Raw genomic sequence first — 15,790 nt, 5'->3', positions numbered from 1 at the left:
GAAAAATCTCAGAACGCCAACCGGCACTTGCAATGCTGCTTCTGCATCGGACCATGCGGCAAAAAAGACTGAGGATATGACGTCGGTCATGCGCATTTGTACCCTGACGTCCTGATGTCAGTCAAATGCGCCTTGACCGACGTCAGCCTTATACTTTGATATTCGGGCCGACCGAGGACAGCGGACTACCCAAGTGTAAGGACTGCAGCAATGTGAGATGAAGAACATCCGTGAAACGGCTCCAGCTAGGACTTCACAGTGTTCACTGAAATTCCCAAGGGCAGACAAAGTTGAAGTAAATAGTCCCTTGCATGTAGCAATGGCTCCCTCATAATATAGAAGAGAAGTCAGGGAATATCCTGATTCTCAGCAACCTCATTTGAGCTGCGACCACTGTCATGCACTTAGCAAACACCCGAGGGGGCTTTGGTGAGACTGAACAGCAGAGCCCAGAAGAGATAATGATTTTCTCCCACATGGAAGCATAGGAACTTCTTGGAAGCCTTGTCTATCTTCCTCTGCAAGTAGGCAAATTGCAATCTATGCAGCACATGCAATGTACCTCCTCTAAATACGGAAGGACTGACTGCACCATGACCATCTGAGACTTGGCTTTTCTTACTTACTGACTGAGGCCACTGAGAATTGGACTGAGATCCTTTGTCTTTTGAGGAATAAACCCAGACCATGTCTCATCTGATGGGACCTCTGGATAGCTCTCAGTGTGAGGAGGTCATTAGAACATCTGGTATGGGGAGAGAGGACAGCTGAATCACAACTGAAAAGGGTATTACATATACTGTGGAAATTATGCCCCTGCATCTACAACTGAAAAGGGTATTACATATATTGTGGAAATTGTCCCTGATCCAGCTGTCCAGTACAATGGAGACTCATGCTTCTAGAAGCAGGGAGAGAGATCCCCCAAATGCCTCCAGAGCAGGATAGTAAGGCAAGCCCTCAGGGATGCTGTTGCTGACTCCCAGGGCAAGGGTCGATGAACCCCTGATTCTGTATTCCATCTCTGCCACTAAGTTTCATCTATTGTAGAAGTACCCATAGCCATAGGAGTTTATATCAGAGCATTCCTCATAAGACTGTTGTTGGAGCTTGAAAACCAAAAGTTTGTTACAGTATTCTGGTTCCTGGAAAGGACCTTGGTGGGGCAGTAAACTTCACCCAACAGTTATGAGTGCATTCCTCTCCACTGTGCTCTTCAGCAACTTCTCCTTTACCCTGGAACTGAAGACAAGATCCATCAAAAATGGCACTTGTGAAGGATGTCATAAATCCATGTGGTCTGAATCATGCCTGCCTGATGGTGATACCTTTCCAAGCTACTCCTGTTACTCTACTCTACTAGCTGTATTATGTAAAAGCCTCATGCAGGCCATCTGAAACTCTGTCTTGTGATGTAAATCACTGTGAGGCAATCACTTCTGCATGTTGAGGGTTTTCTCTGAAGGTCACACTGAAAGTGAGTCATCTGTATCATGTAGGTCAAAGCCCAAACAGTAAAAAGGTCCATGGCAAAGATTTGCTTATCCATGTGGTCTACCACCCAAGAAACTTTATCTGATAGATGCTCCAAAGGGGTCTCCTTGGTGGACCTGCTCTTTATGGTAGCCTTACTCCAGTGAGGTCTATATCCATGAGGTACATCAGCATCATGTCTGGATTTCTTGGACCAGGCTCTGCCAAAATAATTTCTCACCAGGCTCTATCCATGACCACATTTACAATGGTATATGCTGGAGGGGCCACCCAAGACATGAGAAGGGTTGTCTGAAAGGGCTCTTGTAGAATCCCTTCTATGGGGTGGGAGTTTATGGTCCAAGATCCCCTGTGCTTCATCAGTTCCAAGATCTCTCAAACATGGGGTCCTCTGGGAGGATTGCGGAGAACATTTCCCCTTATTGAGATCCATATCTGTGGTGGGTGATGCTGATGGGGAGTTAAGGTACCACCTCTTGCAGCTAATCAATGTGGTCTGTTGGAAGAACCATCCAAGATGTAAGATGGGTGGTCTGAAATGCCTCTTGTAGTATCGCTTCTATGGGGGAGGGGGTTTATGGTCTAAGATCTCCTCTGCTTCTTCAGTTCCAAAATTTCTTCAAACATGGGGTGATCTGGGGGATTGTGGGGAACACTTTCCTTCACCTAGATCCATATCTGGGGGTAGGTGACTCTGATGGAGAGTCAAGGTGCCTTCTCTTGGACCTCCTCTTCCTTGGAGTACTTGGCAGGGACTTCAGCAAGTTATCCAAACAGGAATCTTCCTCTGATGGGTGGGAATTACCAGGGCCTTGCAGAACTGACTCTTGCAGGGTGCCTCTCCAATATCCATCAGCCTAGGAGGATCCCTTGTCCCCTTTTCCAAAACTAATTGCAGGGGTCAAGACTGTCATACTGAAGTTGTCAGCACTGAGGTCAGCACTGGCACAGGTACAGTCACAAAAGAATCCATAGCTCTGAAGACACTTAGTACCAAAGCTCCAACTGCCACCAAGGATGGCTTCTGCACTAAAGGCTCAGACTCTGTGGACAAGAACAAGAATGGACCCTAGGGTTATTAGCACAGACACCATTACTTAGCTGATGCTGACACCTCCTTGTCTAGAGGCTCCTGACACCAAAGGAGTCGGAGTTGAGACCACTGGAATTAAGGGGTTTGCACTAAAGTGAAGACCATCAATGATGACATGGATGGCACAGGTATCTTACTCATCTTTGAAACTCCCAATGCAGAAAATGGGCCAAGAAAGTGGCATATGAAGTGGAACGGATGGGTATTTATCTGGCCACACTAAATACAAAGTGGGAAGAGAAAATACAAGCTAAATGTGGGTCTTCAGCATGGCCTTCATTATCTATTCCCAATCCGTATGACAAGCAGGGCTCCTCACTAACCTTGTCAACCTCATGGATATAGCCAATGATGGGTGAGATTCCAGGTACCTGAAAAACTGCTGCTTAGAGGAGCAGCTACCACATTTCCTCATAGTAGGCTCCATAATTTAATGACAATTGAATTAATTTATTTTGGATGGAGAAGTTGAGAGAAGGCTAAATATGTTTAACTGGAGAAACCTCAGTTCTTGCCCATTATGGTCAACAGGCAGAGTCCCTTGATTTGGAATCAGCCTGCCACCTCTTCACTTTCCATCTTTCTTATTTGCCTTGTTGCTTCTTTCATCCAAGGGTGAGAGACCTTTGAGAACTAATTTGCATTTCTCTCTTGTAGGGTCCTACTGCAGAAATTTTTGCAAATGTCACAAATTACATTCCCTAACTCGAGTCTGCAAACAAATATCTGGAAGATTTATAATTTTTAGAACTCTAATATCACTCTTCATAAAGCAATTTCTTTAATGCACCTAATTACCAGCAGCTGTGGTACTGTAAATGCTGGACAAAATGCAATCTGCTCTATTCTGTCTCCAACCCCAAATGCATACACACAAGAATAAAACAGCTTTCTCTTTTATAAACAGTGTATCATATTGTATTAAAATGCAGTGAATTTAGTTGCTTGAGTTTTAGATGCATTATTGCATTTTAAAGGTAAAAACACAATTTCATTTTAATATTCAGTATTTAGAATGTACTTGGTTTCTTAAAATATTAAGAGAGAAATATTTCTATAATTAGTATACAACATACCCTCTTCCTCCTGAAGGCCTGGTAAATGTTTTAAAATTTCAAGGGTTTCTTTATATAACCTCCTCTCCATGGTTTCAGCTGCAACTGTACAAAGTAGATTGTGCCGATTTATCACATCCATGGCATCACAGGGACATAAAGGGTTACTTATCATCCAATCAGACTCTAAGGGTGTGAGAAAAATGTCAATAAAAGGTTTTTATTTCAAAAGACATAAAACTTTAAACAAATCTTGCAGCATGACACAGATACAAGTAACAGCTCCTCAATTTAAAAAATAAACAATATTGCCAATATCTACTCATCTGTATTTGTGATGCCATCACAAACCCAGAAGAGTTTTTTTAAAAGATTTCTACTTATTAAAAACATAATTCATAGCATGCATATATATATATATATATATATATATATATATATATAAAATTTAACTAAAAAGTATAAGAAAGTATGACTAATTAAAAATTTTGTCAAACAACAAACTGCAGTAAAAATTTATAGGCTGAATTGTGTGGCAGTTACAGTACCTTTTATCCCATAAATTCCTCTCCAAGGTCAGTATACAAATTAACATAAGCAAAATTTAGTACAGTAATCCAAGCAACAGAATGTAGATAAAGCAGCTTATAAGCACCAAGCAAACCTGACACCATAAGTCATACCTGTATGTCAGATTATTTACAATATAGATATATATATATGAGAGAGAGGCAGAGAATGGACAATGCAGACACCATTTTTCTATTGCTCACTGATTTGGTATCAAGTTACAATTGGATTACACTGAAAATCAATAAAAGATATAGGACTGAAACCTAGATCTGAATGTACTTAACATACTAAATGAGCAATTACTATTTATAAGTAAGAAAAGTACAGCAGGGGAACCCAGCTGCTGTATCTGTGACTGAAGCAAAAAAATAAACGAGATTTTGGATATTTTCATTCATCTAGGTATGAAATAAATCCAAACTTAAAATATAAACCACGTGTTTTATATATACACCACATCAATTACATTTCTTTTCAAACTAGACGATTCACACATACTGCAACTATTGTTTTCGTTGCTGCAGTACGAAGAAATGTACCCAGCTTATCTGAATGCTTATAATGATTGACAGTAAATTTTCTGAGCTCTATCTGCGTGCAAACAGTCCAGCCTAACCTTCCAGTCACAACTCACAGGGACAAATACTTCCTTACATATACAATTCACACTTTGTACATAATGTATAACTGAAACATTCCAAGTAATGTAAAAATACCTAAAGACATGCGAGGTAGGATTCTGAAATTATTACTGGGGCTCAGGAGGTAATGACTGAGCCAAACTGTCCCCCAACTCAGGGTAAGAAGTCACTTGGTGTTAAAGGTCAAATCCCTCCCCTTTCCATTACGACAGACTCCCATAACTTTCTCTTCTGGTGCAATCACATTCCTCCCACAGCACAATCATATTCTCTTTCCATTCCATGAAATACATGCACCTAGTCTCATATATACAGCCTATACAGGATTTTGAAGAAAAGTCCATTTTATTTAGTGCCTTTTCTATTTGGCTATTCAGTACAATCACGAATGTCATACACACACACACACAAAGTATGCAGAAAAAAAGTCCAGAAGGAATGACTACACGGGTATTACTTTGAGAGGCGGAATAACAGTGCAGTAAGTATCCCAGACTTCCAACACCGAAAGCTTACACAAAGGCATCGCGTTTTAACCAACTGCATATATAGGGAGTGATTTCTATTTGATTTGTTTGCTCACAGTGACAGAGTTTTATCTCAAAACATTTCTAAAGTTGCTATTCTAATAAAACTAGCTGCGGGGGTACAGCAATAGCGTTATTGCCTCACAGCAAGAGGTTCTCCTGTTCGATTCTCGGCTGGAGTGTCTTCTGTGTGGAGTCTGCCTGTCCTCCCCGCAATCGAGTGGCCTCTGAAAGACATGTGAATGGGCGTGCCTTTGCTCAAGGTTGGGCATCGGGCTGGCAACTCGGCCCCATAAAAATCTACTGCCAATCATTAGCGGACCAGATTTCCGCTGTGGTGACCCCCTAACAGGGAAAAGCCGAAAAGACAAACAACAACATTTGCTATTCTAATAAAGTATTATTACTTATTTTATTTTCTGATCATACCATTGTTTATTTATAGATGTGTCTTTTGCCACTGCTCGTCATGCAAGCGTGATGCCATACACACATTATACACAAAACTGAATGTTCAGGTACAGCATCAATGAAAAGGAAACAATTGTTAAAAGAAAGGCACCATTTTTTTAAATATAGAAACATTATACAACCTCTTAAGTAAAATTTCCTACCAAATAACTTCTTTTCATCACACCACACAACAGCTCCATCTTTTAAAATTTCAAGATTGGCGTCTGTAACTTTACTATCCCTTACCTTTCCTTCTCTAAATTTTTATGTTTCAAGTTTGTCATGTTTGTTGTACACGCGAACCAATATCAGCATTAATCTAGTTATCAGAGCACAAAATTACATTATAAGCTGTAAACCACCAAGTCACCCCACCTAAGTTGTAAAGTGATATGCAGGTGGCAGGGGACAGCCACCATACATTAAAATAACACTCAACCTCGTATGCATATTCTTGTTAGTTATATTACACAACAAAGTGCAGAAGAGAATCAGAAGATATAATTATACTTTAAAATGTAACCATTCCACTTTCTGCAACACAAGTGCACATCTTTTCACAGTTACGTTTGTGTAGCTGCTACTGCTGTCCTGGGTTAAAGACCTCGCCATCTGGGAGGAACAGCATACACTATACATGTTAAATGTGAATTCCACTGCTTCGGCATTCAGTAATACACAATCATATAAATGTGTGTGTGTGTGTGTGTGTGTGTGTGTGTGTGTGTGTGTGTGTGTGTGTAGCACAGCTATTAACAATTACTGATGAACAAAGTACTGAAATGTATTTCTAAATGGTATGCAAACAGCAACACCTGATTTACAACCAGAAGGTACAAAACAGTGCTTTTACTGTCTGAATGCACACCTGTGAAAAGTATAGCAGTCATCTAATACAAAAGATGACATCACAGACTGTTCCTAGTGGGTGAGAGGAGAGCTTTAACAAAGTAGGAAAACTGTAGTGTTCTTTCAGAGAAAAATGTACAAGAAGTATTAAAGCTACAATGAACACATATAGGTTCATAGGTAGGTACTAGGCTATCAGCCCCAGGGCCTATATAAGCCTAGCCATCAAGTTTTCAAGGAGTAGCTTTAGTTTGCTGCTGTCATCTGATACCCGGTGTTTATAAAGCCAGTAGACTGCTAGGGCTTGCCATTTACTATCTTCTGGTATGCTGACACCCCGCATTCAAACTGCAAATGGGTTGCTGAGGGTAGTATATGACTTTCACTTTGTTAAATTCACTGAACAGTCTTTCAAGCTGTGGGCCATTCCTTATTTACTGCAGTTCTAACAAGCAGTATATAAAACTGAGAAATGGAAGCTACAAGAATGTAATATGCAAAAGAAAATGTGTACGATTGTAAGTAACTGCATATTCCATTGTAAAAATGAATTCCAGTTAAGAATGACAAACATTGTTCTCGACCGTGCAACTCTGCACAGCAAGTGTAATGCTTCTTGGACGCTAATGTACCAGGTCACATTATAATGCCTTATTTGGAAAGTAACTTGTTGAGCCCCCCCCCCCCCCCCAAAAAAAAGCAAGGACATGTGGAAACAAGATTGTTATACTCAAATTCAAACTAAAGTAAAAGGAAATTCTGTTTGGGGACTAGTAATCAGAGGGCCTTACTGTTAATTTAAAAACAGACCTACAGAAGCTAATAGCCCTGGAGAGATAGCTCAAGCTATACTACATGTAAGGACTCTGAAATTCCACTTGGACTGAGAAGTCATACATTTCACCAGAAGCAGGCAATTTCTACTTCAGAAGTTAGATTTTTTTCTAACCATCTCGTGCCTTTTTCAGTGTTTTATTTTCAGCTTCTTGTGCAAGCCTTTTACTGTTTCCATATTTTTGGAAAGAAAGTGCTCAAATGTTTTTATTTCAATTAAGGAATTATATTATTCAACTTTGAATGCTTGGGATTGGTGCTTAATTTATTAGGCTAAGAATTTAGGTATTTTACAGTGTACCAAACTGCAAAACTGAGTGGCAAACATCTTCAGAAAGTTGACTTCTAAGAGCTAAGTGCTGCATTCTGAATATTTTAAGGTTGGCTTATTTTAAGAATAAACAGTAAGTTGTTATGTTTTTATTTTGTTAGTTTTGACAAACTGGTGGTAACAATTTTAAAAGTTATGCTGAAGGGAATTGGTGCTGGGCAGTCACCATTTATCTTTCCATACTGAAAAATATAGTGTGTGTGTGAGGGCATGCAAAATGGTTCTAGTTAAATGCCAATATCTGTTGGTAGGGTTGCACTGAAAAGCCCTTGGTTCAGTTAGATATGAAAGAATTCCTGTAGAACTGATCATTATAACTGATCTACAGTGGTGCAGTGTGCAGCTTATCTGGATGTAATCCGTGTTGGGTTTTAGCCAAAGAAGCACTGCACATTCACTATTTACCCTTAAGCAAATTGCCCTTTGTATACTAACGGGTCAAAAGGGTGAGGGTTACTTATTTTTTTTAACACCTTTATTAAATTCGTACATTGCCCAGTGTCATGTGTACACACACAGTTTCAAAAGAAAGAAACAAACAATAACAATTGTTCTTTTTCATTTAATATACATATGTGTTTTTAGGTTCATAGGTAAGTACTAGGCTATCTGCTCGAGGGCATCGATAAGCCTAGCCAGAATGTGTTGGCTTTTGCCACCCCCTTAGATTAGTTCCCTGTGCATCTGTCCAGCAGAGCTATTAGTTCCCTTTGCCTTTGTCCAGCAGAGCCACTGCAGTGATCCCCGGGGTAAATTTTCTGTTTCCCATCCACTCGTCAAGGTTTCTCTTGAAGAGTGTTAGTGCCCAATGTAGATTCGAAGCCTGTTCCAAAGCATGGGAAATCTCTAGGACAGGAATCTATCCCTCCAGCACGTCCTATTTATCGTTGTGGTGAGGTTTAGATCCCTAGAGCGTATGGCTCTCCGGGATTTTTTTTTTTTAGGTGGAGCATGTCCATCAGTTCTGGGTTGGACATGGCCTTGTATGTCAGGCAGAGATCAGTAAGCGGTATGCAACCAGGTACAGCTGGAGTTTCTTCAGTTGCACTGCATAGGGCATCTGTTTGAGGTCAGTAATCCTCTTGGTGAGGTACTTCTGTGGTCTTTCCAGCTGCTGCAGGTGTTTTGTAAGGCACATCCCAAATGGGGCATTGTACTCTATGATGGGTCTGATGAGTGATGAGTAGAGGGGCACAATAACCTCTTTTGTTCTAGATGCGAACCCTTTTGTGATTAGATAGGCCACATAGAAGGATTTTCTAACCACCTTGGCAATATGATTATCAAAGGAAAGATTACTATCTACTTGGGTCCCCAGATCCCTTATTGCATTTTCTGTATTTAGGGACTACCACGTATGTGGTAGTTTGAGGGTACTATATTTTTTCCAAAGGGGATGACTATGCACTTTTTGGCATTTAGCTTGAGGCCATGATTTTGACACCAGGTAGCCGTCTCAATGAGACCCTTCTGGAGGATGTCTGTATCAGCCGGAGAGTCAATTATGGCCCCTAGCTTGCAGTCTGTGAACTTGGTCAGCCATGGTCCTCCTGTGCTTGCCTGTACCTCTGAGAAGTATATACCAAACAGGAGGGGTCTCAGGACTGAGCCCTGGGGGATGCCACTTAACTGGTTTAGAGTCGGACCTAGAGCCTGCAACTCTCACCATGTGGGTTCTATCAGTGAGCCAATTGGCAACCCATATCGTGGCATAGGGGTTTATGTTCAGGCTGGTGAGCTTGTCTATAATACCAGAACGGGGAATGGTGTTGAAAGCCTTTGCGAGGTCTAGGTAGGCCCTCCTTTCTCTCGACTAAAGCCTTGGTAACTGTCTCAAAGAAGTCCACCAGGTTTAGGAGGCATGATCTGCCCTTAATAAAGCCAAACTTGGTAGGGTCCAATGTTTGAGGCTCCCAATGTCTCTGTTAATGAGTTCCATGATGATGCGCTCCATAGCCTTGCAGAGCAGGCTAGTTAGGCTTATAGGGTGATAGTTCCTGGGGTCCATTGTGGCTCCACCTTTGTGGAGCGGGATAACTGTTGCTGTGTGCCACTCTAGGGGTACGTAGCCTGTAGAGAGGCTGAGTTTGAACAATGTGTTTAGGTGAGGGGTTAGTTCATTTTGGAGCTCGTGTAAGACACAGCCTGGGACACCATCCGGTCCCATTGAAGCTGTGTTTTTAGCTTTAGATAGGGCTGTTTTAACCTGTGTGTCAGTGATTGCTGGGGCTCTACATTCTTCTGGTATGGTTATGGGCCCTTTAGGGGGTGAGAGTGGAGTGAAGTTTGCACTCAACCTGTCTGCCAGAATGTTGGCAATATCAGTCGGTTCGGTGCATTTTGTGCCATTCTGCACTAATTCAGAGCAGATCTGAGAGTTTCCACTTAGGTTCTTGACATAGCTAAAGAACGCCTTTGTGGTTATCTTTGGAGTCCTTGTCAATTTTTCTTTCAAAGCTAGCCTTGGATGATTTTTTCTTGCTGATACTGATCAGAGATGTCTTTCCTTCTTGGGATTTTACTCTTTTCTGTACTAGTTTCCTCCTATTGCATAGCTCGTTTATGGCAGGGGTCCACCAGACTGGTTTCCTTTTCTTGGAAGAGTGAGTCTTGGTTTTGCTTGGGATAGCACAATCCATGTTATTCTTGCAGGTGCTCATAGATTGCCTTTGTAAGGGATTCAGCAGCTTGGACAGCATTGTCCTTTAGCATGGGGGCTGTGAACCTTTCCACCTCGGTCTTAAGTAACGTGAAGTTTGCTTTTGAAAAGTTTTTCACGGTGGTTTCCTTGATTGAGGGTGGGGGCAGAATGTGGATATCCAGAGTGATTAGTCTATGGTCTGATCTAACCAACGAGGGGTTGACCTCCGGTGTGGAACACTGGTTGCCCATGTTGGTGATGACCAGGTCCAATATGTTGTCACCTCTGGTGGGAGTGTTGACCAGTTGATCCAGGGCATTCGAGTTTATAAATTCTAGGAAGCGTTGGGCAAGGGAGTTAGTACTTGAGCAGTTCTCCCAGTTAATGTTTGGGTAATTGAAATCACCCAATATTAGGGCGTTTGGTAGGACCTTCATATTTTCCAATGTCTCCAGAAACATGGAATGGGGGTCCTGGGTCATGGTGGGTGATCTGTAGCAAGCTACAATTTGAATTGCAGTTTTGCCCATTGTTAGCTGCACATAGATGATCCTCTGAGGCATCGTGCTGTGCCACTAACCTGGAGGTGTGGGTATCCTTGATAAATACGGATACACCCCAGCCTTTTGTGTTTCGGTCTGGGTTCTGTGGCCGAAAAGTATGGTATAAGTTATAGCCTGGTAGTGCTGGGGTGCTCTCTGGAGCCTTAAACCAGGTTTCTGCTACTGCACAGATACCGATGTTCTCCATACTGAGGAGTGTCTCGAGTGCATGTATTTTGAGGTTTAGACTTCTGGTGTTGAGTAGTATTACCCTCAGTTTTTGGTTATTTATGCTGTTTACGGGGTTTGTCTTTTGAGCCTTGCCTAAAAAAGGCACTATAGGGTTGGCAAAAGCCTTGGCCAGTATTCGAAAGCCTAATGGTGACAAGTGCAAGCCATCTCTTGTGAAGCAACGTGGCTTGTCGAGCATGTCATCCCAGACGGAGAGAAACTGGATCCCCTTTGAATGACACCAGAAACTTAGCTAATTGTTGAAATTGATAATTTTTTCTTTATACTGTGGCATCATTCTTGGTGAGGGCAGGATGCTACTCAGGGTCAGGGTCATACCAGCCTGGGCTACGTGATCAGAGAGCTCTTCCATGTCTCTTTTCATGTAGTCCAGGGAGGTACATCTCAGGTCATTCACACCAACATGGACAATGACAGAGTCGTATTTGTACTTGTTCTGGAGCGACCCGAGTGCTTGTGTTATGTGAGAGATCCTGGCACCCGACAGGCAGCTAACTGTAACCTTCTCCTTGTCCAGCCTAGTTAGTGGGACATCAGTGTGCCGGACTACAGAGTCGCCTATTACTAGTGTGTTGGGTATGTTATTTTGTCTTGAGGGCTGTGATTGCGTGGCACACTGATTATGTGAAGTATGTGTTTCATGGTTTGTGATGTGGTGTGGAGGTTGCTTGGATGTCTGCTGTGGAGGACTCTGTTGCTTTTGCAGATTTTTATTTAGAGCCTCCGAGTATGTTTTCGTGTATTTATGTGTGTTATTTGCCAGTGTTGGTTTAATAGGTCTATGTGAGACTGGTGATGTGTTGCAAGTATTTCCCTTCTCCTCTTGACTGTCAGTTCTAGTCTTGGGTTGAGAGATCTTTGCCTCCAGTTTGGCTGTATAACTGCATCTCTTGCATATATTGTTTGATGATAGGAGGAGAGGGTTGTCTGTGTACATGAGGCAGTTGTAACATTGCCTCAAAATGCCCATATTCACCAGATGGACTAGAGAGAACACCTGAAACTGCCCTTTGGACATGCCTGAATAGGTAAAGTGAGCTGTTTTACTGATTGGCTGGTAGGGACAAATAGTGAGCCTTGTCCTTCTGGACAGTATGGGGGGGGGGTCTAGTGCTAGGGTTAATTACTGCTTGCTATGAGCAAGTGCTGGTCTGTGAAATGAATAGTTTGAGTGCTTAAGTTGAGAGTTTGTCTTGTTCCAAGGGAAAAATTGAAGAGTAGACTTCGTGGAGCTGGGAATAGTTTATCCCTAGCTAACCGGCACTGCCCGGCCCGCAAAACCACACAAATACATTTTTTAAGAAAGGGAAATGAAAAAGATAGAAATTACCCCAAAATGGCCAATAAACTACTAACTTCTGGGCTGAAACCACTCCTCCAGGGACAGATAGGCTACTCAAAGCTCCCCTCTCTCACAGGTGAACAGAGAAACTTCCCTCTATCCAAGTAAGGTATGGGCAACACAGAAACGTGTAACACAGCCCTGAATTCAGCAATAACCTGAAAACTGGACTATACTAGTTCAGAAAGGCGGGAAACAAGTATATTTTTTTTGGGGGGGTTGTTTTTTTACAGAAAATAAAGCAGATACAATCAAAAAATACTTTAAAAGCACAGAAATGGCAATCACACTTTAGTGTGTAGCCTATAACAGTTAAACAGATTATTTAAACAGAAAAAGAACTTAGTTCAAGTGCAGGCAGCAAATAAGTACAATATGTAGCATCACAGAAACGCTAAAGAATCTGCGTTTTAGGCGGAATTAGTTAAAGACAGCAAGAAAATGCAGAAAAATGATACTTAATCACTCCAAAGTCTCTTTTGTCTCTCTGCTGCTGTGGAACTCTGCAGGATACCTGCCAGGCACTTGCTGAGCTGAATACAAGCACAAAAAAACACGCAAATGCAGTTTTTATAGCAGGGAAATGAAAAATATAGAAATTAGCCCAAAATGGCCAATAAACTACTAACGTCTGGGCTACAAGGAGCACAAATTTCAGAAAGAAACAGTTCAAATAAGCAAGCACAATAAGCCTTTAAGCAGAAATTCCCAGCTCAGAAGGGCAGAATCTAGCCTCTCCTCCCAAAAGAGTGCAGACCACAAACCTTCTTAATGTAAAATAACTGGCCTGAAGCCCAAGTGCTTAAACCAGAACTAATGCACTTTTAGAACAACAGACAATGAGCCTTCAATCAGCGATTCCCAACTTAGAAGGATGTAAGCTACCTGTCCTGCCACAACAATGCAGTCCACAGTATGTGAGGTTTTCTCAGTAATGATTATTATTCAATTTAACATGGCACAGACTGCTCAAGTCGCACCCTCCATGAACATTATTCTCTACATATTGCTCACAAAGATTTCATTCATTTCTATGTGGTTTGCTCTTTCCCACTACTGAAGAATTCTAATTCTTTTATCTCCTTTAAAATATTCAACAAGTCTGTTATGGTTAGTTCAGTTTTTGATGTCTATTTTATAGTCATTGCCTTTATGGCAGCCAATAGCATTAAACTTAGTAGGGCCTTACTATGTCTAGCCAATTCAGTTCTATATCTCAAGTCAACAGAATCTTTCCTTAACTTGCAATACTTTTGTACCCAACATTTCTAACAATGTCCCCTGTAAGAAGTTTTTAAAATCTACCAACTTGTTGCATTTCCAAAAAATATGTTTCCAGGTACTACTCTTTCAACTACACCTTCAACTATTATGGCCACCTGTGGAAATTTCTCTAAAGTCTACTTAGGATATAAAAATACCCGTGCAAATACTTTCATGCAAAAGTCCCAAACTTTCTAGATTTCGTTGTATGCCTGCAAGCCATACAAATATGTCCCATAGTCCCTTGTACATTGCCTTTCTGTTTTCATTTCCCAGTGTCTTCTGACCTCCTCTGGTTGATTTTTATACTTATGCAGCAGTATTTGCTGTGCTCTATTAATTACCCATTTTTAATCTCAGCTTCTGTTCTGCACTCAACTATAAACTAAACCAGAGCTTCCCTTTTATTTAATACTTCCCTACCCTTTGCCTAAATCAGCCCCTTTTAAGGAAGGCAGTATGAAACCTACAGTCCATACGTCTGCATTGCCTTATCCTATTCTATGACTTTTTCCTCCCTAATTATCTGCTCCTAGTACTTTGATTTCTTTGCTAATTTTCTACAATAAATTCCAATTGTCTCTTACTTATTTTCTATGTCCCTACTTGCAGTTTTCCCTATTGGTAAAAATCTCCTTTCTCCATTCCTGTGTTGGCTTAGTTCTCAAAATACTTTCTGCTTCTTTGTAAATATAATATTCTGTATAGTTATTATTCCCCTTAAGGGCCAGCATCCAAAACCTTACACACTGTCTCTATTTCATAACCTCCTCCCCATTTCAACATCACTTCTTTTCACTTTCATCTGTAGTCTTCTGTATGTTATGCATATAAACATTACCTGTGTAACTCTAACATATACCTTCATATTTTATAATCCTAAACCACATTATTTTGTGGGGAAAAAAAACTTATTCCACTTAACTCTTGCCATTTTTTCCATCTCAAATAAATTCCTTCAGTTCTTTATTAATTTTGGTCCACAGCTAGTCCTCTGCTTGATAATAAAATATGTCTCTCACTTGTATATAATATTAAAATGGACTATAAACTTGCCATCTATATCCATATTCAAGAGCTTCAAACTCCTCGGTTTTGTGTTACCTTTACTTTAATATCTTCTCATATATCCTTAGCTGCCATAATAGAAATTTTTTTAACCCAAACATATAAACACTTCATCTCATCATGCCCCATAAATATTAGTATTGCTTAACCAGCTCATGTGTCATAACATAGTTTATTGCTACATGCTTTGCATTATTGCCATTTAATATCCTAAAAAACTTGAACTCTCTCAAAATGCTCCACAACATTGAAACATCCTTCTGGATTTACCAAGTATAAAATAATATTAAATGCTAATACAATTATTTTTCTTGAGCATCATAATAGTTAATACCCTTCAATTTATGAGTTCCTTATATTCTCTGCCAATGGCTCTAAGTGTAAGGTAAACAGCAAAGGAAGAAAGAGGACACTCCTGCCGAGTCACGCTATTCAAACATGACCTGTCAGAGAAGAACCCTCCCACTTTGGCTCTTGCCTCTAACTCTTCTTATATCTTTCTAATTAGCACTGGTATTCTATCAGGAAATATAAATGCAGCCATTCCTAACTAACTCTATTGAATGCCTTTTCTGCATTAAGATGCACCAACAGCAGCAAGGTATTCCTGTACACTGCTTCCCTCATGGTCACCACAATTATGTTAATGTTATCAAATTGCATCTTCCCTCCACAAAACCACATTGATCTCTGTAAATTTTGGCAATACCTAAGCCATTATCTTAACTAGTATAGACATATGTATCTTACAATCATTGTTCAGAACTGAAATGGTCTATATGAAGATGGGTCTGAAGTATCTTTAGTCTCCTTGGGTAATAAAGTCACCACA

General features: G+C 40.8%; 1 protein-coding gene across 1 annotated transcript in view; it reads right to left on the bottom strand.

Annotated features, from left to right (window-relative positions):
* The window catches only part of TOPAZ1 (testis and ovary specific TOPAZ 1), a 1,272,938-nt gene that overhangs the window by 274,958 nt on the left and 982,190 nt on the right, over window positions 1–15,790 (bottom strand). Inside the window, exon 15 of the mRNA XM_044060400.1 lies at window positions 3,664–3,828. Within this exon, the coding sequence (XP_043916335.1) occupies window positions 3,664–3,828 (165 nt within the window). The remainder of the gene's footprint in view (window positions 1–3,663; window positions 3,829–15,790) is intronic.

This window comes from Protopterus annectens, chromosome 2.part0, assembly GCF_019279795.1.
Source record: "Protopterus annectens isolate FY-2018-M chromosome 2.part0, PAN1.0, whole genome shotgun sequence".
NCBI lineage: Eukaryota > Metazoa > Chordata > Ceratodontiformes > Protopteridae > Protopterus > Protopterus annectens.
Note: the sequence above shows the minus strand (reverse complement) of the source record. Positions and strands in the feature narration are given on the sequence as shown.